The sequence below is a fragment of the Chelonia mydas genome, chromosome 7, assembly GCF_015237465.2.
Source record: "Chelonia mydas isolate rCheMyd1 chromosome 7, rCheMyd1.pri.v2, whole genome shotgun sequence".
Lineage (NCBI taxonomy): Eukaryota > Metazoa > Chordata > Testudines > Cheloniidae > Chelonia > Chelonia mydas.
The window spans coordinates 48,357,352-48,382,311 of record NC_057853.1 but is presented as its reverse complement, the minus strand read 5'-3'; the positions used below and the strand labels follow the sequence as shown (position 1 = coordinate 48,382,311).

At 45.2% G+C, this 24,960-nt stretch overlaps 1 protein-coding gene across 5 annotated transcripts; it reads left to right on the top strand.

Annotated features, from left to right (window-relative positions):
* Positions 1-376: 376 nt before the first annotated feature.
* Positions 377-24,262, top strand: RBM5 (RNA binding motif protein 5). 5 transcript variants are annotated; one of them, XM_027825917.3, is made up of 25 exons: positions 377-1,351; positions 1,591-1,654; positions 3,192-3,372; positions 4,102-4,269; positions 7,098-7,167; positions 7,646-7,719; positions 10,207-10,290; positions 12,154-12,214; positions 12,389-12,454; positions 12,908-13,068; positions 13,801-13,898; positions 16,437-16,524; positions 16,779-16,856; positions 16,958-17,030; positions 17,727-17,812; positions 18,188-18,266; positions 18,540-18,631; positions 19,193-19,354; positions 19,961-20,107; positions 20,186-20,257; positions 20,875-21,054; positions 21,279-21,353; positions 22,472-22,569; positions 22,654-22,783; positions 23,678-24,262. In XM_027825917.3, exons 2-25 carry the CDS (start codon positions 1,638-1,640, stop codon positions 23,801-23,803), a joined length of 2,466 nt encoding a protein of 821 aa, XP_027681718.1. In that variant the 5' UTR covers positions 377-1,351; positions 1,591-1,637; the 3' UTR covers positions 23,804-24,262. The 5 variants fall into 5 exon arrangements, with proteins under 5 accessions (XP_027681718.1, XP_037761458.1, XP_043408241.1 ...); XM_037905530.2 differs by having other exon boundaries at positions 20,821-21,054; XM_043552306.1 differs by having other exon boundaries at positions 1,270-1,343.
* The last annotated feature ends 698 nt before the right edge of the window (positions 24,263-24,960 follow it).

Below are 24,960 nucleotides of genomic sequence, written 5' to 3'. Positions count from 1 at the left end.
TGCCAGCCTGCTGGAAGGAGCATAGGCTGCTGCAGTGGTTTCTCTGCTTCACGTACGTGCACAGAAAGGGAGGGGCTGCTGTATGTTCTCGCCCTCCAGGGGAAGGCACTGCCCCACTCTGCAGGTGTGGGCACAACACTGGGGAAGGAGGGGGCACACAGCCCCCCGCCCGCACCTGAGGGCCGATGCATTTCTCCCCCTCCCCCCAACACTTCCCTTCTGTGGCTCTGGTGGCACGTTTCCTGCCCCCTGCAGTGCAGTACTAGCGCGGACCGGCACGCGGACACCAGAAGGTTCCCGGCATGCAATGCTCCGCCTCGCCGCACTGCAGGCTGGGACCTGTAGTCTCGCCTCTGCTTTCGTGGCACAGGGGCGGCTGCCAGCTCCCTTGTGCGCAGCTCGGGCAATAGGCGCGGCCGATGGCAGGCGGCTCCCAAGGTGAAGAGCCCCGTGCCTTGGCCTCAGGCCCCACTGTAGCTCGCCACCACCTTGGGGCCGGGCCCTGGCGCAAGGAGGAGCAAAGGGCCACATTGTTGAGCCCTTGCCACCGGGCAGCGAGCTCTGGGTAGGGCTAAGCACGCCAGGGTAGCCAAGAGCAGGGGCGAGTTGCTAACACAGCTGCGGTCTTGTCCGCTTTGCTGCTCCGGGAACCGTGCCTGGCCCCGGCGGGTTACTGACAGACCGCCCCAGGATCGAGCTCACACCAGGCTGCAGCTTCCTGGCGTCTCCCCTCACCGACTGCTGCTCTCGCAGGGCCCCGACCCAGTGTCGCGGGTGGCCCTCACCCTGCGAGCTCCGGCCTTGCCCAGGCTTCGTGTGTAATGGAAGAGGGGCTGGGCTAAAGCAATATATTTAAATCCATAACTGATGCGCCAAGCCAGAAGTGCCCAGCTGTGATCGACCAAGCCCGGGGCTCGGCTCCGGCACAAATCAAGCACTGGGTGGGCTGACCCCTCTAGCCTCCCCAGCCTTCTGGGGCGCCTCGTGCCTGTTGGTGGCCATCCAGTGGTCAGCCTCGTGGGGGTTGGTGGTATGGGGCAGGAGGAGACCCAGGGAGCTCGGTAGGGGGGAGCGAGATCCCGGGGGACAGGCTAGGGGCCGCCGCCTCTTTGGGCTCAGTTGCGAACGGGTCTCCCCAGGGAGCCTCCTGCAGCAACTCTGGGATGGGGCCAGGCTTCCAGCCGCCGGCACTACAGTTCCCAGCATGCCGTGCGGCTGAGGGGGACTGCGCCCGCGTAGCTGCTGGAAGCTTCCAGGCGGCCGGCGCGGTGCATTGTGGGCAGGAGACGGTGAGCTTCCTGGGCGCCATTTTACGGAGCGGCAGAGAAGGGTCGGCAGAGCTTGTGAGTCGGTAAGTGCGGGTAGCCCGGCCTTGAGACCCCCCCCCATCACCTCACTGTCTGGCAGGGGCTCCCCTCTTCCCGGCCAGCGCTGGTCCTGACCACCGCGTTTGCGGAGCCCCTCCGCCCCCAGTCCCGCGCGCTTGTCCGTAGCACCTCCCCCGGCCCTGGTCTCGCGCGCCGCTCCTGAGCGCTCTCCATGCGCGCTCCCGTGCGCACGGTCTGACGCTAGTTCTTCTTTGTCCCCTAGGCTGATTGTCCGTGTGCCGGGCTGGGAGGCTAGCTGGCCGTGGGACCATGGGCTCCGATAAACGGTAGGTAGCGCCCCCCTCGCCTGAGAGCAATCGGTGGTGCCCGATGAGCTCCCCCTCTCCGCCCTGAACGTGGGGCCGCGGAGGGCAGGCACTGGGAGTCCGCCGCCGAGCAGCCGCCCAGGCCGCTGGCAGCTCCCCGAGCCGGGCCCATCCCCGCGAGCACACCGATGGCTGAATGAGATCTAAATCCGCTAGTTTATGGGGCAGCCTGTGGCCACCTTTCTGCTCTCTTTAGAGCTTAAGCAGGACTTATTCTCACGCCAATACGTAGGGAAATGCACTTGTTATAGGGCAGTGTTCCTCAGCGCCCCGGGATTCACGAGAGGGGCAGGTCACAAGCCAGTGAGAATTTTATTACAATCTAAAGCAAAGAAAATTGCTCTCTCAAAAGGAGAGAAGCCTGTTAACAGAACTACGTGTTAAATTGGTACTAGTTTGGCATTGGGTTCTTCTATATGGGCTATTAGGAGGGAAGCCCCTAGCGGTATTTAAAAAAAAGCTAGCTACTGGTGCTGGAGAGCGTGTGACTGTAGTAATCTTTATTTATATGCGGTGCGGTTCTAGAGGAGCACATAATGGGGCAGGGTTAGTGGTGAATACAGCTCAATAACTGGATCTAGTAGTTTTAAGGAACCATTAGGGTGTCTTAAGTTTTCAGATCAGTAAGACCTTTTGAGAATACTCTTAGTAGCAGCTTTGATTAATTAGGAATTGGAGAAAGAAAATACCTTCCACTTAGTATAATAGTTTAGCCACTACTGCTTAAAATGTCAGATGATGTGGACCCTCCACATACCCTGTACATGTGGGTTGGAGGAAAACAGCTCTGGAGAAGCAGTCAGTGCCACCAAAATAATTGAAATCACTCACTGGCAGCGCACTTGCTCTTCTCTCTGAAGGAAATAATAAAAATAGCATCAACTCTTGTATTTGAAAAGTAGTCTCCAGTTGATGTGACTGGTTTATATCCAGTTATCACATTTTAACCTGATAAATATTTTTCTACTAAAAACCTTAACTTGAATGTATTTTTGGATTTCGGATCTCTCATCTGAGCGATGTTTTGTACCTGTTTTATTGAGGCTTGGTGACCTATACAAAATTGTTTATCTAAAAGAGTTTATTAGAAAAATAGCAAAACAGAGGTTATCGGAGTTGTTTGGAAGAGACCTGTTAGGTTGCCTAATAACTTATCTCTGTCAGTGCATTTCTCATCTGTATATTTTGTTATACACATTCTTCAGTTTACACATTACTGCACTTCCACATAATGTGTACACTAGTGTACTCTCCATATTTACAAGAGCTTCTCATCCAAATTTGACCATTGTGTTGTTGAATAACCTGATGCTATGAAATGGAGGAGTGGGTGGTAGTTGATTCATTTTTGGCAGTGTTGTATCTTATTCGGTTAATTTTGAACTGATAACGCTAGAATTTCCTGAGCTGACGCAGATGATATGGTATTGAAAGTAAACTGAACCATGGCGTTTCCCTGAGAGAGAATTCTCAAACTGAACAAACCTCCCTTTTGCAGTGTGAGTAGGACTGAACGGAGTGGAAGGTACGGCTCTATCATAGATAGAGAGGATCGGGATGATCGGGACTCTAGAAGCAGGCGAAGGGATTCTGATTACAAGAGATCCAGTGAGGAGCGCAGGAGCGAGAGATATGACGACAGCCGGGACTATGACAGCCGGGACTATGACAGCCCTGAGGTAAGTGAAAACATTTGCATTCACTCAGACTGTGAGTGAATTTTGTAATAGTGTTCTGATAACACAGTAATAAGCATAGTATAGATTTTGCCACTTGTCTATTGTAATCAATGAAATGTCTTGCCATTGCAAGTACTAATCAGATATACAATTAACTTGATTAAGTGTCTTAGTTGGATATTTTCTGTTTGGCTAAGAGTCCAAGGTAGCTGACAATAGAAAATACAACACAATTCTACCTTCCTGTAAACAGGCAAAAATTGAGGATCATAAGTAACATATCTAGCAAACTGTTAGTGATGAAATGTACTGGCCTGAAAAGTTATTGTTGAGCATCCAATTTCTTCAAAACTTGTAACCCTAAATATAGTAACACATTCTTATTCTTGATTTCCTGGCAGAACTGATAGGTTCGCTTTTATGGAGAAGGCATTATGAGATGATAGAAACCAAATCTGGTTTTAAACAACCACTTCAGAGCATCCCTAAGGTTTCCAGTACAGTTTTTATTAGTCGTGTAAGACCCACTCTCCTCAGGAATAGAATTTCGCTGGTTACTTAAGATACATCTCTTACTGTTTCTTTGGAATTACCGTCTGATTGCAAATTAAAGCTCCAGATCTGCTGGAGCTTGTTCCAGTTTTGTTAGGATTTCTTTTTCTGTATTGGGTGATAAGCTTTCTCCATTAGCAGTCTGCATGTTTGCTAATCTGGATATTCACTCACCAGAGGGACAGGGAGAGGGAGCGTGAGAGACGGAATAGTGATAAATCAGAAGATGGGTACCATTCTGATGGTGATTATGGAGAGCACGACTACAGGAATGACATTAATGATGAGAAAGAAAGCAAGACCATCATGTTGCGTGGCCTTCCTATCACTGTTACAGAAAACGATGTAAGTATCCAAAGAAAATGGCTTTGCTTACCTAGGCTACCAAGAGATCCAAATCGGTTTGGTTTACTTATGTCTAAGGCTAAGATTTTTGTCATGGTAATTTTAATAAAAGTCATGGGCAATAAACAAAAATTCACATAAGCTGTGATCTGTCTGTGGCACTTGCTGCTGTGGCTCCATGTTTCTCCTGCCGCCTTGGTGGCTGGGAGCTGTGGGGTTCTCCCTCTACCCACAGCAGCTGGGAGCTGCAGGGTAACCCTATTTCCCAAGGAGAAAACGGGACACCCCCAGCAGCTCGCCTGAGGGGCCCCCCTTTCCCCCTGCACAAGGCTGTCACCCTTTGCTGGAGCCCTGAGGAGGGCCCCCTCAGGAGTCTGTCACCTGTCGCTGGAATCTTGCAGGGGGCCCCTGTTGGCTGCCAGCTCCAGAGTCCAGCAGCCACTGGGGATGAAGCAGAGAATGTCAAGGAGGTCAGGTGACATCTATGACATAAACTTAGCCTTACTTATGCCATATTAAAGGTACAATTTATCACTGCCTCTTTCCTGAAGGTTGCAAAGATAACAATCCTATCTTGAAGGGCTGGTTAATATTTCCATTATTAACCTTGGATTTTGAAGGGGTTTAAACTGTAGCTGTTGTATATTAAATAAGTGGAAGGGTCAGCTAAGGCCGTGTGTGCCTCTTTAAAATAGAACTATCTAAAAATAAGCCTTTTGCATGTGGTTATTAGCCATCCCTGGCTAAGGCATGGAAAAGATGCTATTAAGTAACTACTTACAGGGCTAATTCTGCTTATTTTTCTTTATTTACTTTTCCATAAATGTAGGGAAGAGGCAGCTGACGTAGATTTTTTCCAGGGACAAAATATGAATTTATTTTCCTGTTTTGATGGAGGCCGAAGATAATGTGTTGGCTGTTTTACACCAATTTACTTATCTTCTCAGCCTGTTAAGATATCTCTGCACCAGCATAATCCGTCAGAACAGCTGTTGGAGTAGTAAAATGGCTGCCATAATGCTGATGGGAGTACAAGTGGGCTTGGTAGCTAGATTTTTTTGGGGGGGATAACTCTCGAGCCGTTAGTGTTCATGCAAATTCCAATAGTCTTTGGAGGTGATTAGTTATCAGTGTTCTTTTATCTCTTCTGTTTCTGCCAGGTTGGCCAGGTAACCAAAATAATCTAATCCTAATACCTGTTAAAGTAATACCAAACCCACAAAAGCAGAACTGTTCATATTTGATTTTTAACCAGACTACATCTGTAATTCTGAAGTGTCTGTTCTAGTAATGTCTCCCTGGATTATTAAAACCAAGATTTTTGTGTGTGTGTGCCATTTTTACAATTTAAATTTTTGCATTTCACTTAGCTAGGAAAGTAGTGACTAGCCAGCCCAGTTTATTTTCTGATTTTCATGCACTAGTCTGATGCTATAGTGGTTAGTTTCGATGTGAGTATATGTATGCTTTGTATGAAACACAATTCATTTTATAAAATTTCAGTAAATGCTTTTACTTAAGTTTGATGTTTATTTTGTTGGAATCCTGAGTATCGGGCATAAATGGTGTGTAAAATTGCTGCTTGTTCTGAGGCATTTAAATGGATTTAGCTGAGCTGTATTGAACAGTTTTTAAATATTGATTTGTATGCCTGCTAACAGCTAAAATGACTGTAGTGTAGTTTCTTTGAATAATGTTGAGTCATTTAGGATCAGAATTTAATTTGAACAAATCTTTAATGTGTAAGTAGGGCTTTTAATTTATGTACCAGTTAGTCATATTTTGTTTTGAGTTTGCACTTTCCAAAATGCAACAACTACTGCTATACAAATTTGCAGCCCTTCCCTTGTGGTTAGGGAAGACAGTTGCAATGGCTATCTTTATTTGTTTAATTTTTCTTTGGCATGTTGATGTATGTAAAAGTCAGCTCCAAAGGACACCACTGTCAACAATAGTCAACCATGGGTCAGTTTGACTTGCAGAGCTACAGGATGGCCATGTACTGTCTTTGTGTGTTGTTGCTCAAATCTGCCTTTGGGTTTCCCTGTACTGTAAGGGCTGTTCTTGAACTGTTGCATATCTTCCTTTTGAGCCACGTTGGGATTTCTTTCATCTATTTTTAATACGTTCTCTAACATTTCTGCCAATAGTGACCTTTTTCTTCACCCTTCTGGGGAACTTCTTACTAATATGATGGTTTTTTCGTCTTTCTCGTTGGGCATCTCTGGAGCTTTAAGCAGGTTCAGTACAGTTGAGGAAGTGGTGCCTTGTTAACCTGTTAGCCTTGTTCTTTGATGTTAGTATTCTGCACAAATCCCTTTCTTCCCCTTGAGAGAATGTGAAGAGAGTAGGTCAAAAAAAGCAGGTGGCTGCAAGCCAAGATCAGTATTTATATAAATACCCTTCAGTGTTCTGGGTTTGAGAGGAAGGGAGACAGGTCTAGCGATTTTGCAGACAAGAGTATTGTAGATTATATCTTGGATTGCAGATTCCTGGGGGCAGAGACAGTCATCTTGTTCATACAGCATCTGGCACCATGGAGTCCTGGTCCATGACTGGATCTCCTAGACACTACTTTTTTAAATACAAATAAGGGGAGAATTGGTTGGGTGTAGTAAGTATTACTTTTCTTAAATTAGTTCCTACACAGAGGTGGTACTTTTCTCTCAGTTCAGTCTAAAGTAAAATCACAAGTGTGATTTTGCACAATGATTCTCATTCAGAGTAAATATTTGGGGTGGAAGGCTGCAAATCAGTTCACAGTGAGAAAAAGGATATTTGTCAAGATTTGAAACTTTAACTGTCTGTGATGACTAAACTCCATACAGATTCGAGAGCTTATTGAGTCCTTCGAAGGCCCTCAGCCTGCAGACGTGAGGCTGATGAAGAGAAAGACAGGTGAGTGCTCTAATCTGACTGTTGGTGCCATTTTCCTCTCCCCTCACCCCCAGACACACAAGAACATCCAGAATTACCCCAAATCTGCAAGCACACAAAACCAAAATAAAAGGTTTGCCATGGCTAAGGAATGTGGCCTTTTGATAGGTTTTAGATAGCTGAAGAACACTGTAAAAGACCTCTGTCTTCAGGGATTTTTGTTAAAAGGTATCGGTAAGTAACACTAGTATAAACCCATTTGACAGTTATGTAGTCTGTTGCATGGTTACCTTTAAACATGGATTCAAATCAAGCAAAATGTAGCCAGTTAAGGCAGCTTGGTTCCTTGCCATGGCAAAATAAACAGATCCCAGCAGTTGACGTCGCATTTGTAAAGCTGCTTTATCATGACGTAATGAAGCAGTTGGAGAGAGATTCACCTGTTTTAAAGGAACTGACTAACACAAGTATCCCGTCTATATCTGAATGCTGTCTCTAGGTGTAAGCCGTGGTTTCGCCTTCGTGGAGTTTTATCACTTTCAAGATGCTACCAGCTGGATGGAAGCCAATCAGGTTGCTTCACTCACCAAGTCTAGATATTCCTGAAAATGGAACGAGTCTGTACAGTTTAAAAAAAAAAAAGAAAAGAAAAGGAATAAACAAAAGGTGGAAGGAGTGGTTTGTTCCAAAACAGTGACTTAAAAGAATAAAGGCTTTGTATATATTAAAATTAGTAACAGTGGAACAAGGATAGTATGAGGAGAAAAATAGTTGGCTATGCTGAACCACCCCTTGTTAAACAAATAGGCATAAACCACTGCTTTAATTGTGTGCTGGTGTTTTAATTACATAGTACAGTTCTAATTGGCTCTTAAAACTCTTACCTAGACCAGTCTTCTGAAACATCCTTCTTTATTCCTACCTGACATTTCCCATATCACTGTTGCCATACAAAGTACCAGACCTTTTAAAAGGAGTGCAGTAGTAACGTTGAATATCTGCATCACTGGTACTAGCCCTGAAGGCACTGACATTTGATTGTAAACTGACAGACCCTAGCTCCCTCTCTAGTGGGGGAACTCTTTATTGGAGTCCATTCAAATCAAATCATGGGACCTGCTAAAGGCCTCTAGAAGTTCAGTTCTCTCAAAGTGATATTGTGTATTTGTGGCCTCTTTTCTGAGAATAATAGGAGCTGAAAACCAGAATAGATAGTCTGTTAAAAGTTCATTCCATTTTACAATTAAGTTTTCCTTTTACACTGCACATGAATGGGAATGTTTAGTTCTGCTGCATTTTGATATTGGTTATCAGTCCTTGCAGCAAAATTCATCAAATTGCTCTCCTCACATTGAGTCAAAATATGAGAGCTCTGTTTGTGTGGTTAGAAAACAATTAAAGTTAAAGGGAGGCACACGTAATGTTATAGTCCTTTATTTTTAACACTTAAATTAAATTCATGTTGGATTTTGAGACTTCTTGTGTCAGTAATCAGAAGTCACAACATGCAGCCTCCTAGAGTAGAGTGTCATGCATTTCATATCATAGCCCCACAGCAACAAAATGTTCAAGTAATATTTTCCTGACGTAATGTCTATTGCTTGCAGCATATGCACCAGAACTACTGGTGGCAAGAAATTAACTTTAGCAAAAAAAAAATTTTTAAATCACCCCAGTTTTAATGTATACAAAGCTGTGTTAATGTATTATTTATTGAGATGGATACAATCCAAATTCACTCCGAAAGAACCAGAGCCACCCTAGCAGTAGGGAAAAAAGTAGCTGAGACTCCCCAGTGACCCTGCTGCTGACTGTTAGACGAAAAGATGATGTATTGTAAAAATGCGAGCATCTTTGTTTCATATGTGTGCATATCCAGCGAGTACTGGGCCCTCCAATCCTCCCTTCCGCCCACAGGACAAGATTAGCTTTCTCCTGTCTAGCAGTACAGAACTTGAGAGCCCTGTTCATGTGCTACACCCTAGATCTGTCAGATCCTGTTATCAAAAGGACTGGTCCTGATGTTTCTTTAGTGCCTGTATAATAAAGCTTAACCCTCATGGGGGGGGGGAGGGGAGTTTCAGTTGAATAAAATGTCTGGGGTTTGGCCCATGCTACCTCAACACATGTCCCCGGGGCCACACTTAGAGGCAGCTGAATTAACTATTAAGTTGTAAGCCTGTAAATGGCCATACTTTGAAAGGGCACTCTGTATACCTAGGGTTCAGAAATGATTGAAGCTCAGAACCTTGGCTGCTGAAATAGATTAAAACTCCCAACCCCTTTGTAATGTCACACTCTTGACTGAGAGGACACTGATGAAAGCAGTATGATCTCTTCTTACTCCTTGGAGAACTTTACTCGCAGTCTAGTTACTCATTTTGAAGAGAGTTCCTGGCTGTCTGAATGAAGAACACAAACCTCTTACACAGGCTTTCACATGAACTGGTGCATTAGTCAAAGGCATCCATTTTGAGCTATTTTTCAGTTGATGGCATTTATAATCCAACTTCTAAGAAGTCTAAGCAGGGTCTCTTTGGGAAAATTACTGTATTTCCAAGGGACACATCCTGAAGAAAGCACTTGAGGGGGAAAAAAGATTCAAAATGCTATCATTTAAAGCTGTAGGTGTTTGGAGTAGGGTAAGAAGTGAAGCAGTAAGGACACGGTTAAAAAGCTGCTCAGTGGTATACCAGAAGTAGAAATACTTGGGTGCAAGAAACTCCTAAAATCTGGCGATACTGAATGCAGCAGGTTTAGGACTCTGTCTCCTTCGAGACACTTCCTTGTTCCATGTCAGCGTTTAGTATTTGACAGCTTGGTCAACACTCCCTGATTCCGTTTACCTTTATTCCACATCCCATTCTCTTACTGCCCACGTCCTCCTCTCTGCAGGATTGGATGGGCAGAGCGTAGGTGGCGGTGGTTGGTCCTCCACGTCCTCCCCATATGTTGTCCATTTAATTCAGGAGCACTGATTCCTCCGAAGTGTGCTCTGCCATGGGAAAATGGACACGTGTGCCTCGATACAGGGATAACTTAAACCTGCTTTTCTTGCAGAAAAAACTGGTGATTCAAGGGAAGCAGATTGCAATGCACTACAGCAACCCGAGGCCTAAATTTGAAGACTGGCTTTGTAACAAGGTAAGATGTATGGTTTCTGCAAAGAGTTCTAATCAACATTGGGGTTCTGTTCTGTTTACCACTGTTAATGATATGGGAAAAGAGGTATGTTAACCTTGCAGATGTTGCCAATTCACGTGAGATCAGATGATACTAAGGAACAAAATAAGATTAAAATGTGTCATCTCTGGGGCCAAATAAAACGAAACATCTTTCAAATGAAAGGGAGGTGCTCAGTCAAGAGAGACCTGGAGTGACATGGACAGCAATTCAAAGATTATGGCCAGAAGGGACTACTATAAAGTGACCTTCATACACAGGCCATGGAATTTCACCCAGCAGTTCTAGCATTGAGTCTAGTAACCTGTGGCTGAACTGGAGTGTATCTTTCAGAAAGGCATCCAATCTTGATCTAGGATTTTCGGTTGAGTATCGTGGCATAGGATTGAGATGAGCTAATGGGACTCTCATCTGACATCAGATTTAAGAATTCGTCAGCTGAATTCTATATTTCCTCTACTATAGTAGAGGTTGAGTGCTAATGTAGGATATGAACGCCGTAACCCAGTACTGAATTACTATTCAGTAGTAAATGTTCTCATGTTCTTTGCTGAGCCCAAAGTGGAAATGACCCAGCAAGAACAAAAACCGGATTGCTCTGTCCATATTGCTTCCCAGCCTTGTACCCCCATTTTAATAAAACACTATCTAAAGGGGGTCTGAGCATGACTAGATCTCTGGCCCGCAGGCAGGATGTTGTAACTGAGCAGCCTCCAGGGTCACACGTTTGGCAGCATGGCATTTCATGGCACTAAAGAAAGCTTCCATTCATATTTATCTTTTGTTCCAAGTTGCACGGCAAATAGCATACAGTTTAAATGATGTATTTAAGACATAGGTCACTAAACTAAATTTGATGAGTTGGTGGTGATAGCCGATCTGTCTAAGCAGCAGTTACAATAAATCTGTTTCCAGTCTCTCTTAATGCTGATGTAACTTTCTGTGACGCTTGTGTAAATAACAAGTCTTAAAATGGTAATCTGCAGGCCAGATTTCATTGACCCCACCCATATGGGAGCTACTCTGATGCTGCTTCGCAGCAAGATGCCTGCCTTGAGCAGGCTAGGCTAGGCTCAAATACCAGCTTTTAATGGAGAAACTAAACTTTCAGATCTTTCTGTTGCAACATGTTTGTGCCCCCAAAGAACCATTCCGATCACTCTGTGGAGCTCAGTGGACCAGTCTTTGAAACTCAAAATGCTTTGTCTGTTGTCTACCCGCAGCAGTGTTGAGATGGGCTGATTCCACACAAGCTTTACATCACTCTAGCTTGTTTCTTGCCTCTTACAGAAAAGTTGTTCTCAGCTCTCTCTGGCAGTTATACGAGTTAACCATATGGAGACCTGGGTTGTACCAGCCAGTGCTTGCTGCCTCTCACTTACCTGTGCATGCTGTAATCTGCAGCGGAGACTGGGCTGCCCAAGACCAAGCTGCCAAAACTCCATGGCAAATCAAAACATGTCTAGTTAATCAGGAAGTAAGCAATAGTAGCACATTGTGGCCTACCAGAGAGGGATGGCTTAGCGTGACAGTCATGAGCCTGTAATAGTAGTACATGGATATTTTACATGTCTGGGATCATAGACTGGAGGCTATCAAATACCTGAGTAATTTAATTTAAGGTAGAATCACCTGTTAACAACTGCTGTTCTAATACTTTGTGGCGTAGCAGCTGTGATGCATCTTAAATCTAATCTGGCATGTTCAGTCTCTTTGACTATAGCATCATAATGAAGATATACAGTACATCATATGGACATTTCATAGCATGCCAGATAGGGTATGAACTCTGTAAAATCTCAGTACAATTGTTTTGTCCCCTAGTGCTGCCTTTACAACTTCAGGAGACGGTTAAAATGCTTCCGCTGTGGAGCAGATAAATTTGGTAAGTCACTTTCAGCTTTTTGAGCACGTTTTGTTACGTGGAATATTTCCTGTCACAGTTGGAAACTAAATGGAATCACAGGTCCTAGGCTGGCTCATTAAGAGTCTGTTTTAACTTTGAGTGAGAGGTCCATGCTGTATGACTAACAGCAATTTATTCCTCTTTCCCATGAAGATTCAGAACAGGAGGTACCACCTGGATCAGCAGAGGCTGTTCAGTCTGTGGATTACTACTGCGATAGTAAGTTAGTGTCTGTGCTTTTTCTTTGACTTCATGTGTTAGACAGTATGATCTAGCAGGAGATACAGCAGTGCTAAAAATCCTCTCTAGTGTCTGTGTTGTACTATGTATTTGGGACCCACTTCCTGTTCCCTTTTCAATGCGGGTTGTTCAGCGTAGTGTGCTCCATGACGCATGTTCATTAGGTATGACTTATAGGAGAAATTCAATAATGTGTGTAGGCAGGTTTTATCTGCATGTAGCATAAAACTTTGGAAAAAAGTTACCCCCCTTCTCTTCCTAGAAAAGAGAGATTTCTCATAAATTTTCTTTAAAAATAGTCATTTCTTTTTGCTATTTAAGGTCTAATGCTGAGGTACCTTCCAACAGCTGTTGGTTTCATAATAACTAAAAGTATTGTGAGGAGTATTTATGACTATAACTGTTGTAACTCTTTGTGTCTGTCTTCCTCAGCCATCATTTTACGAAACATAGCTCCCCACACAGTGGTGGATTCCATCATGACTGCACTAACTCCATATGCTTCGCTGGCAGTCAATAACATTCGCCTTATCAAAGACAAGCAGACCCAGCAGAATAGGGGTTTTGCATTTGTGCAGCTGTCTTCTGCAATGGTGAGATATTAATAATGCACTTTGATTTAAAAATATGAAGGAAGCCTTGTGAGAGGTGCATTGCCAACATGGGCTAGTGACTGAAGTGAGGAATTAGGACCTTGGCTGCTATTTCCTGGTCTGCCCGGTTCACTGTAACAGTGAGTGTATCACTTAACCATTTGCTTATTTCTTCGTTATCCTCATGGCGGTGAAAAAGCACCTAGAGATCCTTAAATGAAACATGTACATACAGGGGAAAAGAAAGCTTTTTGGTATTAGAGGGTAGGATCTGTGCTGTGGTTTCTGTAGACTAGGTTTGAATCCTGATCATGTCTACTAAAAACAGGTAGTTTAGTCTCTGATAAATTCCCTGTGGACCTCATTTCACAGACCATTTTGACCAATTGAGAATTGAAGAGCCAGGGGTTTTGCAGATCAGGAGGAAGGTACGTTGACAAAGCTGCGTCTGGAAGTCTTTCAGAGCTTGTCCACAGACCATGGTTTTGATCAGTGCTGTCATCTTTCAAGAGCACTAAATCTACCCTTATGTAGTATGAAGGGAGTGGGGAAATGTTTGTATTCTTAGCTACTTGCAAATAGTATGTGCAATTGCATGTAATTTATCCATCTTTTCCTTAGAGGTTGGCACTTTTGATACTTAATTGGGATGAACACTACTGAATCTTCAATAATACCTTGCTTTTTCAGTTGGTAGCTTGTACTGTGCTGACAGGTATTTTCTCTTTTTAGGATGCATCTCAGTTGTTGCAGATTTTACAAAGTCTTCAGCCACCATTGAAAATTGATGGCAAAACAATTGGTGTTGATTTTGCAAAGAGTGCCAGAAAGTGAGTTATAAGCACTTAACTTTTCCTAACTCTGTTACGGCCTTGTCTACACTACAAAGTTTTGTCGGCAAAAGTTATGCCGCTTTAATTAAAGCTTGTTAATTAAAAACACTGTTGCATGTCCACACTAGCTCCTTGTGTCAGCAAAGTGCATCCACACTAACAGCTCTTGCATCGACACAGAGAGCAGGGTGCTTTGGGAAGGGGTTGCAGTGCCTCATGGTGCAGGTACAGCATCACATGGTACAGGTTTCTTAATTCCTTTGTTCCGGGGCATACTAGTATATTGTCCGCCACTTTTTCAACTGAAGGGTTGAGGTGGGGAAGGGAGAGACAGCAGGCTGACCGACTTTTCACAACTCCCAGCGCTCCCCATGTCAGCCCCTGGCTCTGCTCGGCAGGCACACCTATCTCTCCCGAAGCAGCTGTCTTTGTCTGCCTGCCTATCATAGAATATTAGGGTTGGAAGGGACCTCAGGAGGTCATCTAGTCCAACCCCCTGCTCAAAGCAGGACCAATCCCCAACTAAATCATCCCAGCCAGAGCTTTGTCAAGCCTAACCTTAAAAACGTCAAAGGAAGGAGATTCCACCTCCTAATGAAAGTTTTTCCTAATAACCAACCTAAACCTCTCCCACTGCAACTTGAGACCTTTACTCCTTGTTCTGTCATCTGCTACCACTGAGAACAGTCTTTGGAACCCCCTTTCAGGTAGCTGAAAGCAGCGATCAAATCCCCCCTCATTCTTCTCTTCCACAAACTAAACAATCCCAGTTCCCTCAGCCTTTCCTCATAAGTCATGTGTTCTAATCCTCTAATCATTTTTGTTGCCCTCCGCTGGACGCTTTCCAATTCTTTTACATCCTTTTGTAGTGTGGGGCCCAAAACTGGACACAGTACTCCAGATGAGGCCTCACCAGTGTCGAATAGAGGGGAACGATCTCGTCCCTCGATCTGCTGACAGTGCTCCTACTTATACATCCCAAAATGCCATTGGCCTTCTTGGCAACAAGGGCACACTGTTGACTCATATCCAGGTTGTCATCCACTGTAACCCTTAGGTCCTTTTCTGCAGAACTGCTGCCTAGCCAGTCCGTCCCTAGTCTGTAGCAGTGCATGGGATTCTTCCATCCTAAGTGCAGGACTCTGCACTTGTCCTTGTTGAACCTCATCAGATTTCTTTTGGCCCAATCCTCTAATTTGTCTAGGTCCCTCTGTATCCTGTCCCTACCCTCCAGTGTATCTATCTCTCCTCTCAGTTTAGTGTCTTCTGCAAACTTGGCGAGGGTGCAATCCATGCCATCCTCCAGATCGTTAATGAAGCTATTGAACAAAACCGGCCCCAGGACCGACCCTTGGGGCACTCCGCTTGATACCGGCTGCCAACTAGACATGGAGCCATTGATCACTACCTGTTGAGCCCAACAATCTAGCCAGCTTTCTTTCCACCTTATAGTCCATTCATCCAGCCCATACTTCTTTAACTTGCTAGCAAAAGTACTGTGGGAGACCGTGTCAAAAGCTTTGCTAAAGTCAAGGAATACCACGTCCATTGCTTTCCCCTCATCCACAGAGCCAGTTATCTCATCATGGTTTTGTAGTTTCCTCCAAATTCTCCCACAGCCTCCTCAGCTGCAGGGAACGGCATCCTGAGCAGCTCTGTGAGCTCTCCCTGCTGAGGAATGTCACAGCAGTTCTTCCCTCTCCACTTTCTAATGCAGGGCAGAACAGGAGCATTCCAGGTTAATGGTCAGTTTCCAGAGCAGCATGCTCAGCTGTCAGATACTTCTGGAGCTTTGAAAGTGGAGGGGCGCATGCCTGCAGGGCAGCAGAGATCAAAACAGTGAGCAGATCAGTCACGGCAGGCATTATGGGATACTGGTGGAAGCCAGTTATGTCAGCAAACAGAGTCTCTACACTGATGCTTTGTCGCTTTTACTTTGCCGCAAAGAACTTTATGCCTCTCGTTGAGGTGGTTCTATTTTGTCGGTAAAACAGCAGACTTTTGCTGCCAAAAGTAGCTTTGTAGTGTGTACACCTCCCCTGTTTTGTAGACCAGGCCTAAGACTTGCAGGTGTCATCATGGCCTTTCCTGTTAGTACAACATTCTGTTTGGGGAAATGGCTCTGCTCACTCAACCAGTGTCTGCTGTTGCGTGTCCATCATATCACATGAAGCGAAAATACGATCATCAACTCCGGCTGCTTATTCCTCTGCATTTCAAGCCCGTCATTGCCACTGCTACTGATTTTTTTAAGAGATGCAGAATTATTTCCCCAAAATAATTTCTGTTCGCTATTTCTGGATTGCACAGTTGTGAGCCTCAAAGTAACTCCCCTGTTCCCCCAAACTTGCCAGGCTGCACTTTAGCTGGCTGGGACATCTGAGAGGGTGTTTGTAGGTATCTTTAGAGATCCACATGTATCGTGGTCAGTGAATCCCCTTGGAACAATAGAATACAGGGAGATTTCCTGCGCGGAGGCTGACTGAGAGAAAGCATCACTTGCTCATTCATGTGACTTGATCTTCCTGGTTTCAGAGATTTGCTTCTCCCAGATGGTAACCGGGTCAGTGCCTTCTCTGTGGCAAGCACAGCCATCGCTGCAGCTCAGTGGTCATCTACCCAGGTAGGATTTGGTGGGGAGGCTTCCATACACTAGCACGTTACTTTTGCTAAAATGAAACTAGAGAATTCTTAGTCCCGCTAATGACAGTTTAACATTCCTGACTTGGCTAAATGGAGATATAGAGCAGAGTACTAAGGAAATGGTCACTACAGTTAGCGAGCTTGTTGGCTTGGATACAGTATTAGCACATTTTAGAAACAGTGACATAAAGGAACTGACTTGTCTCTGATAAAACTCTCTGCCGGAATTTGCAGCCTCATAGTGGAGAAGGGGGCACCATTGACTACAGCTATCTCCAGCCAGGGCAAGATGGTTATACCCAGTATGCACAGGTGGGTAATGTTGGTTAATGTTGTTAACAGTGTTTACTCGTTGTCTGAGGCAAAAGTCTGTTCAACTGGATGCTTGCTTTGTCGTTTGCTTCCCTTCACAGTACTCGCAGGACTACCAGCAGTACTACCAGAGTCAGGCTGGAGCGTTGGACACAGAAGCAGCTATTATATCAGGTAATATCTTCTTTACGTTTCCGAGTAGCTCTTTTTTGGGTTGTGTGAGTCGTGTAGCAGTATTAATCTCTGCAGAATCAAGTGAATCCCATTTAGCTTCAGCAGTTCTAACTGATTCTGCCATTTGGAATAAAGGAGTCTCTGATCTCCAGTAAACCAGGGTGGCCAAGGTCTGCTCAAGATGGAGCATGTAGGGACCTCTAGTATCTTCTGGTTGCAACTCATTTAAAATGGAGGGCAGCTATGGACTCCCCTATAGAACTCAGATCTACATTTGTCTCAAAGCCACACCTGAGCTGCTCCAGCCTAATCTTTGATGCTAGCAGCTGTTGTTTACCAGGAATTACTGTTGCATGTAGGCAAGGTGGCTGCCTTCTGGCATAGTAAATGCTTAACATTCATGCTAAGAAAGATCCTGCATGTATTGACCATGCTGTATTAACTGTTCCATTCCCAGAGAGTCTGTTTATATCTCCTTCTGTAAAGAAAGTATTTCCCCGTCTGTGTAGATTGAATTATATGCCTATTATCTGTGACAATTCTCTGAATGCTGTTGCCCAAGGGACTATTGGAGGTGATAATGGGAGCTGATACACACTTCAGTAAGTGGAATTACTCTAGCTCTGGCATGAGGTGCTGTCCCAACAGTTCCAGGAAATAAGTTCACTGACCAACTGACAAACTATACATTGGCAGGTGCTCCAGTTACCACCACTACAGCAGCTGTTGTATCCCAGAGTCCTCAGCTATATAATCAACAGCCCAACTCTCCTGACTCTCCGGTAAATATAGAACTTTGTAGAGCTCTTGCAACTGACTTTCTGTGCAGGCAGGGTTGGAATTGATCATGGGGCATTCCTGTGCTGCTTTGCAACTGAGCATGTAGCAAAACTGGGGAATCATTTCTTCCTAAACTTTAATCTCTCTGTAGACTGAAATTAGTCTGTCGGGAACTTTTAGTTACAAAAGAGCAGCCATCTGCCATTTTTCTACACTGGCTTTGATTCCTCTCTTTGAGAGAGAGAGAGAATATATAGAGCATGTGGGTCAAGAACAGCTGGTGTGCATACTAATATGTTGCTAGTGGCTGGGTTTGCTGGTCTTGATTTCCATGGACGCTGCAAGGACATCCTGAATGAGGTTTCAATTCTTTCCAGACTGAAGCAGCACAGCCAAGCACCAGCACCCAGGCACAGTCAGCTTCTCCAACTGGTGTGGTCCCTGGCACCAAATGTGGTAAGCAAAGCTGAGTCATTCTTGTTGGCAGAAGCACATCTGTGATTGTGTGGCAGTAGATAAATATATTCCCTTGATTTAGTGTTTCCTTCCCATGTTGTTGGCAGTGAAGCCATCCCTGGGGGTAATGCAATGTGTGTTGATGAGATGGCAGTGCTTTATAGCCTTTTCTATCCTCGTAGTTGCTATCATCACAGTTGTCTTAACTGAAACGAAAAGGTACCTGTTTCAATTCAACTGGAACGATCATGTCCCACATCTTGATTTTTACAGCTGTCCCTGACACCTCTACCTACCAATACGATGAGTCTTCAGGATATTATTATGATCCCATAACAGGGCTCTATTATGATCCTAACTCCCAGGTAAACGCAAGTTCTTCCCATCCATCATAATTTTTGAGGTCTGTTAGTTTCATGCCTCATCAACTGTGAGTGAAACTGACATTCCTGGGAGGGGGGTAAAATAGTGAATGCTGCGCACTCCCTCAGCAGTGATTCAGGGCTGCTGTGCGTTCCCGACAGTGTAGCAGTTTTTCACATTGCTTTTTTTCCCCCCTGAACAACCCATATGAGTATAGGCCTCTAACCATAGATCCTATTGGTGTGACTTCTAGCTCTGCAGAATCTAGTTAAACTTGTCTAGCTCTGGGCTTTAGTGGGGTGTCCCAAAAGAAATTGTGAAGTAGAGGAGAAGGTTCTTCCTGTAATGCTACCTGGTTAGAATGCATGTGGTTGCAAGCAGGGGATTTAACAGGCTGATACCTGGTTGACCACTTTGTGGAGATTTGGGATACTGTGAAAAGCTCTGACTCAAATCTAACAATCTGAATCTAACATTCCTCTTGGTTGGGGAGTAGCAGTTGTCCCTTGTACACTTAGCTCATCTCAGATGGATAACTGTCTGATTTTTCACTTCTGTCTCAGTATTACTACAATGCCCTAACCCAGCAGTACCTTTACTGGGATGGCGAGAAGGAGACCTACATGCCTGCTGCAGAGGGTATAACATACCAGCAAACTAGTGCACCTTCCAGCAAAGAAGGGAAGGAGAAGAAAGAGAAACCCAAGAGTAAAACCGCTCAGCAGGTGAGGAGATAAAATCAGATCACAGCTGGGATGGGAAATCTGTGAGCTTTTCTGGAACTGAATGGTCACATGTAACCTCTTAAACTCTGGGTTCTTTTTGAAGCAGGGGACATCTGGGTTGAGCCATGTGGATGGGTAGCTGCACCTCAGAGTAGGCATAGTAGAGAACTGGGGAGGAGTTGGAAACTTTTGTGAAAACCAAGGGGTTCTAGCATAACAGGAGCACCCCACAGTCTTTGACTAGCAGCCTACAGGGGCTGGTGTCTGGGCTAAGGAGGTAATTGTAAGCTGTTGCTTTCACTGTAGCTTGAGTCAAAGCTGGTTACTAGATTCCTCAAAGGCTTTCAAGTGGCAATGGATAAATTTCAATTGTGGCATACTGTGGACAGTGAAAATTCCTTTTCAAAGGAAAGCACTGTAAAAGTGGGATGATGATATGATCCCATAACAGGGCTTTATTAAGATCCCAAAAGATCATAGGGTCAAAGTGTGTGTGTGTGTGTCACCTCCTACAGGGAGTAAAGATGTTGGAATGACTAGATCCAAAGTCCCAGGAGGCATCGTGCAAAGTGAGTTGTCTGACTCAGTCCCTGTTGTGTGTTTCAGATTGCTAAAGACATGGAGCGCTGGGCAAAGAGCTTAAACAAACAGAAAGAGAATTTTAAGAATAGCTTCCAGCCACTCTGCTCCAGGGAGGAAGAAAGGAGGGAATCGGCAGCAGCAGATGCTGGCTTTGCTCTTTTCGAGAAAAAGGTAGTCATGTGGAGGAGCGTGGTTACAGAGCAGGGCAAGCTGTGCAGAGCCCAGAGCTCATGTCTTTCTCTTTCCTAGGGCACATTGTCTGAGAGACAGCAGGTCATGCCAGAGGTGGTAAAGAATGGAGAGGAGGAGAATCCACTCAAAGTAAGTGTACACACATTCAGCTCATTCCCATACTGCTGCAGCTTTGGATAATGCTGCTGGGAACATGGCAGCCAGCTTTTATCTGAGTGTCAGCTGATACTGTTCTGCTTTGAAGTCCTGGGGTCCTTTGTGCAAAGGGATAGACTCAGGTAAGGGTCCTGGCCCTGCAGACAGTTTTTAGTTAGTGTTGTAGCAGACCAGCTGGAAGGAATAATTAGTTCTTTCAGGGCTGCTGCATTCCCACTTCTAGGATATGGTTAGAGCCCTGTGTGGATATAAAATTTGTATCCGCATCCGGTCCACAAACATGGTCCGCAGATTCCACATCTGCGGATATAAAATGGATGTCCGTGGATTTGCAGGGCTCTAGATGTGGTGTCCCTGATGTTAAGCTGTGGAACTACCTTGAAGAGTTGTGCCCATTGGGGAGGGCATGAGATCTTGCATGATGTTGTTGCCCTACTCTGTCAGGAACTTTGCGGGTGAGGAGATGCACTTCCTTCAGTTGTGCCCATTTCTGTGATACCCACTCTTTAAACTGAGGATCTTTCCACCTGCTGCAGTTGCCTTCCTGTACAATGTTCCCTTTGCTAATGGTGGCCCTGCCTGCCTTCCAGCGTGGCCTGGTGGCTGCCTACAGTGGAGATAGCGATAATGAGGAGGACCTGCTGGAAAGAATTGAGAATGAGGAAGAGAAGCTGACTGACTGGAAGAAGCTGGCCTGTCTGCTGTGTAGGAGGCAGTTTCCAAACAAAGATGCCTTGGTCCGACACCAGCAGCTCTCTGACCTGCACAAGGTAACTGTTTGTGGGAGCAGCTCCCATCTCTGAGGTGGGCTTGGTTGCAGTGTTTTACAATGGAGTTAAAGTACTGTGGCACTGCTTGTACTAGAAAGCTTTGCTTTCCAGAAACCACCAACATCTGTTCGTCAGGTATACCACCAAGGTGTTACTGTTCTAAAACAGCAGCCATGTGGTCTCCTTGAGCATCCTCCTAATGTGATGTGCTTCCTTTGACACAGCAAAACATGGATATCTACAGGCGATCTAGGCTGTCGGAGCAGGAACTTGAAGCACTGGAGCTGCGTGAGAGAGAGGTCAGTGGCCATGTGGCAAGATAGGATCCAGAGATGAACATGCATTTGTGATGGATGGGATGTTTCTTTCCAGTTCCATGTCACCAGCTGGGGATAACCAGGAGCTAGATTATCCTAAACATCTGCCTTGTGACAAGTTTGGGGGCTTTCCCAGTGAATAAGACCTGAATAGTCAGGTGCTCATAAGTTCTGTTTATCGGGGAAGGGAGGGTGACTTTTTCACTCTTTGCTATACAGCAGTGTTTTTATGTATGGGCTCCCACACTGGAGGTAGTGACCCTAAGGTGGGCTGGGACGTGGGGGATCTTAGCAACTGCTGAGCTCTGTTTATTTTGCCAGGACTCAGGAGGGGAGTAGCTGTGACCTCATTGCCCTGCTAGTCACACCCCAGTGTAATTACTCCCTGTGCCCCATCATGTTATGCTCCAGGGATGCACAGCTCAGACATCTTGAGGAGCCAGTTTCCTTGATCCTGCTTGTCCTGCTCCTCACCATGATTAAGTGTCAAGTCCAGGGCATAGTGCAAGCACTAGGGAGGGGAGAAAAGGAAGCCCTTCAACCAAACCAACCCTCAGTTTTAGTGGAGTGACTATAAACTGCATTTTGGTCATGATGCAAAATTTGAGCTGGTTTGGGTGTCACAGGTGGAGTATGTGAGAGAACCTCTGTGCTAATGCAAAGTCATCAAACACACGGCTCCTATCCTCTATTTACTGCTAAAAGCTTTTCAGAACGATAGATTCCTATTTGTGGCTTTCTGTGAATCTTCCCAACTATCTTCCGTTCAGTTGGCAAAACTGCCCAGTTGAATAGACTGGGTATTTATGTGCAGAGAAAAAGTGTTTCCTGTTAATGTTCAGCCTGCTCCAAAAGCAGCATCTCTAATGCTTGTACTTGGTATTATAGACTGTGAAAGATGAGGGTGGCTTAAACAATTAACCCAGAACTTGGTGCACCTGCAGCTGTGCAAACCAACAGTAACTTGTAGTATTCTGAGCACCTAGCTCTTGCTGTCTCAAAGTGCCAAGAGGGAATTCTTTGACTTTGGGTGTCTGGTGGAGTTGGCATCCCACTTACAGCCATTTGCACTCAGTCCTACAGAATATATCTCATTGCAGATGAAATACAGAGACAGAGCTGCTGAACGGCGAGAGAAATATGGTATCCCGGAACCCCCTGAGCCGAAGCGCAAGAAGGTGTTTGATGCTGGCACAGTGTATGTATTTTGCCAGGCACTGTAGTGCCTTTCTAGAGTACATAACAAGCTTTCCTTAATCTAATGGTTTATTCTCTTGTGTAGGAATTATGAGCAACCCACTAAAGATGGCATTGACCATAGTAATATTGGCAACAAAATGCTTCAGGCCATGGGCTGGAGGGAAGGTTCGGGACTTGGAAGGAAATGCCAGGGTATCACAGCTCCCATTGAGGTAAGCATGGTGTAGGAGGAGAGAAGGTACTGGCTGTATGATCTGTTGGCTTTGCTAATTACAGTGGAGGCTATCCCCAGCAATTAGATGCCCTGAAGAAGTACTTTCCTGACAGTTGGAGCAGAATATGCTGCAACTAAGGTCTGAACTGGCATGAACCCCCAGCTGTGACACCCCTCCCCAGTCACCAAGGATCTGCACCATTGTGGGATTAGGGCTCCTGAAACTGTCCCGCAGCTGTGTGCACAGGGTGGCATACATGTAGTTTTGAAAAGCTGTTTTAACAGGAAGGTAAACTTGTGCATGTATGTAGTGCAGCAGTCAGTGTTGGGGTCATGGGTTAAGTTAAGGGCTAGAACAGTTTGCACTTCACCAAATTTACTGTAATTCAGAATCTAGTTTTCTCTGACTTTAAGATGACATGGAAGTGGGCAAGGCTAGAGGTGCTTATCGCATTGTACTGCTCCAAGGTGGGTCACTTCTATGCACATGGTTCTAACATCTATTCTGATTCTATTAGCGGGGCTGGGTCTGCCATGTTTTCTGTTTTGAATAGCAGCTTGGCTAATGTGTCAGGCACATTCCCTCATCCTGTTACAGCGTGTTTCCTGGCAGCAGGTCAGCTGTGTACAGGTGAAAGCTAAGCTTGCTGTATCTGTGGACTTGGGGGGCCTCTCCCAGAGACAGGCCTCCTAGTAATAAATCTACTAGAGGGACTTAAATAGCTGTTAAAAGAATGCAACAAATCTCTCATCTCAGCTCTCTCATAACCTGATAAGAATTATACTTACCACTGTGGTAGATTCCCTTAGGTAGCCAGCATAGGGATTTCTGTAGTGGGTGTGGTGTGCAGGATACTGTGCACCCAATCCTAAAGTGCCTCTTTCCTTCCAGGCTCAAGTGCGCATGCGAGGAGCTGGTTTGGGAGCCAAGGGGAGTTCTTATGGAGTCTCCACAGCCGACTCGTACAAGGATGCAGTGCGGAAAGCCATGTTTGCTCGCTTCACTGAGATGGAATGATGAGTTCTACACCCTCGAGGCTTATGAGCTACCAAAGCACTTGACTTGTCTGTTACCTGGAACTGACTGTTAAACCTTGGGACCTTGGTGGCAGTGCTGTGTTCTGAGTATGGGTTAGAATTAACCATTTCATTCCCTTGGACTGTCTTCCCTTCCACCATGTAGCTTCCATGAGGGACTGTCTGAATTGCTATACCTTCATGCTGGGGAGCTCATGGCCAGGCCAAAGGGGATGCTGCATCTTTATACATTCTTGTACATAGTGTAATATAATGTATTTTGAGTTCAGAGTGCGTAGTGTCAATGTCACTCCAGGTCTCTGGAGCAGGTGAGGGATGTGTTAGCTGTGGTTTGACACTGTCTGTGCTCTCCTTTGTTGTATTGTCTTGTTTTTTTTGGCACAACTTTCCTGTATATTTTGTATGATATACCTTTGTATAGACTTTTTGAAGATTTTGATTCTAGTTGCCAGTTTGGCTTCTTTCCACAAGAAAAACACTCAAAACTGACCCTGTCATTGGTTATCGGTGGGCTGGGTGAAGAATATCCACATCCTCCCAGGGTCCCAGCAACTTCCCATGAGTCAGTCTTTTGTGGTGATGAGTGTTGTCACCTGAGACCTCGTCTTACTCTTTGGCTTCTGTCCTCTTTCCTGATTCTCAAGCATGTTACATCACAGCTAATGGTCTGAATTTTCTTTGTGATCAGTTATATTGGCTCCACTCTGAAGAGCGGCACTGTAAACCACCATGTTCTTCAATTGTTAATAACAAATGTATGCATTCTGCTTTTCAACCAACAACACTGATGCTAAAGGAGAGAAATCAACCATAAGCATCAGTGTGGCTGCAACTAAACTCAGTCTGAAGAACTTGCCAATGCAGGCCGAGGTTAGGGGATCTCTACACTGAAGCAAGTAAAAGCAGAATCTGAGCAGGAGGGAGCTCCAGTTCACCCTCATGGGCTCAAGTCATCCTTTGTAGCCTGTGCTGGATTCTCACCATCCAGTTGTAGAGCTTGATGCAGCTACTACTTATGAAGCTGCAGAGGGTGGTGCAGGTTTCTGGGCCTCTAGCATGCTGCGCTCTGGAATGGGTGGCTCCTGACATAGGAAGGATGAATTAGCCACACCCCACTTGGGGCAGGCCCTTTCCATG

Coding starts and splice junctions, on each gene's coding strand:
- RBM5 (XM_037905530.2), top strand. Junction 13,899..16,436: donor TTTGCAAAGAGTGCCAGAAA/GTGAGTTATAAG, acceptor TCCTGGTTTCAG/AGATTTGCTTCTCCCAGATG. Junction 18,267..18,539: donor GGTCCCTGGCACCAAATGTG/GTAAGCAAAGCT, acceptor TGATTTTTACAG/CTGTCCCTGACACCTCTACC.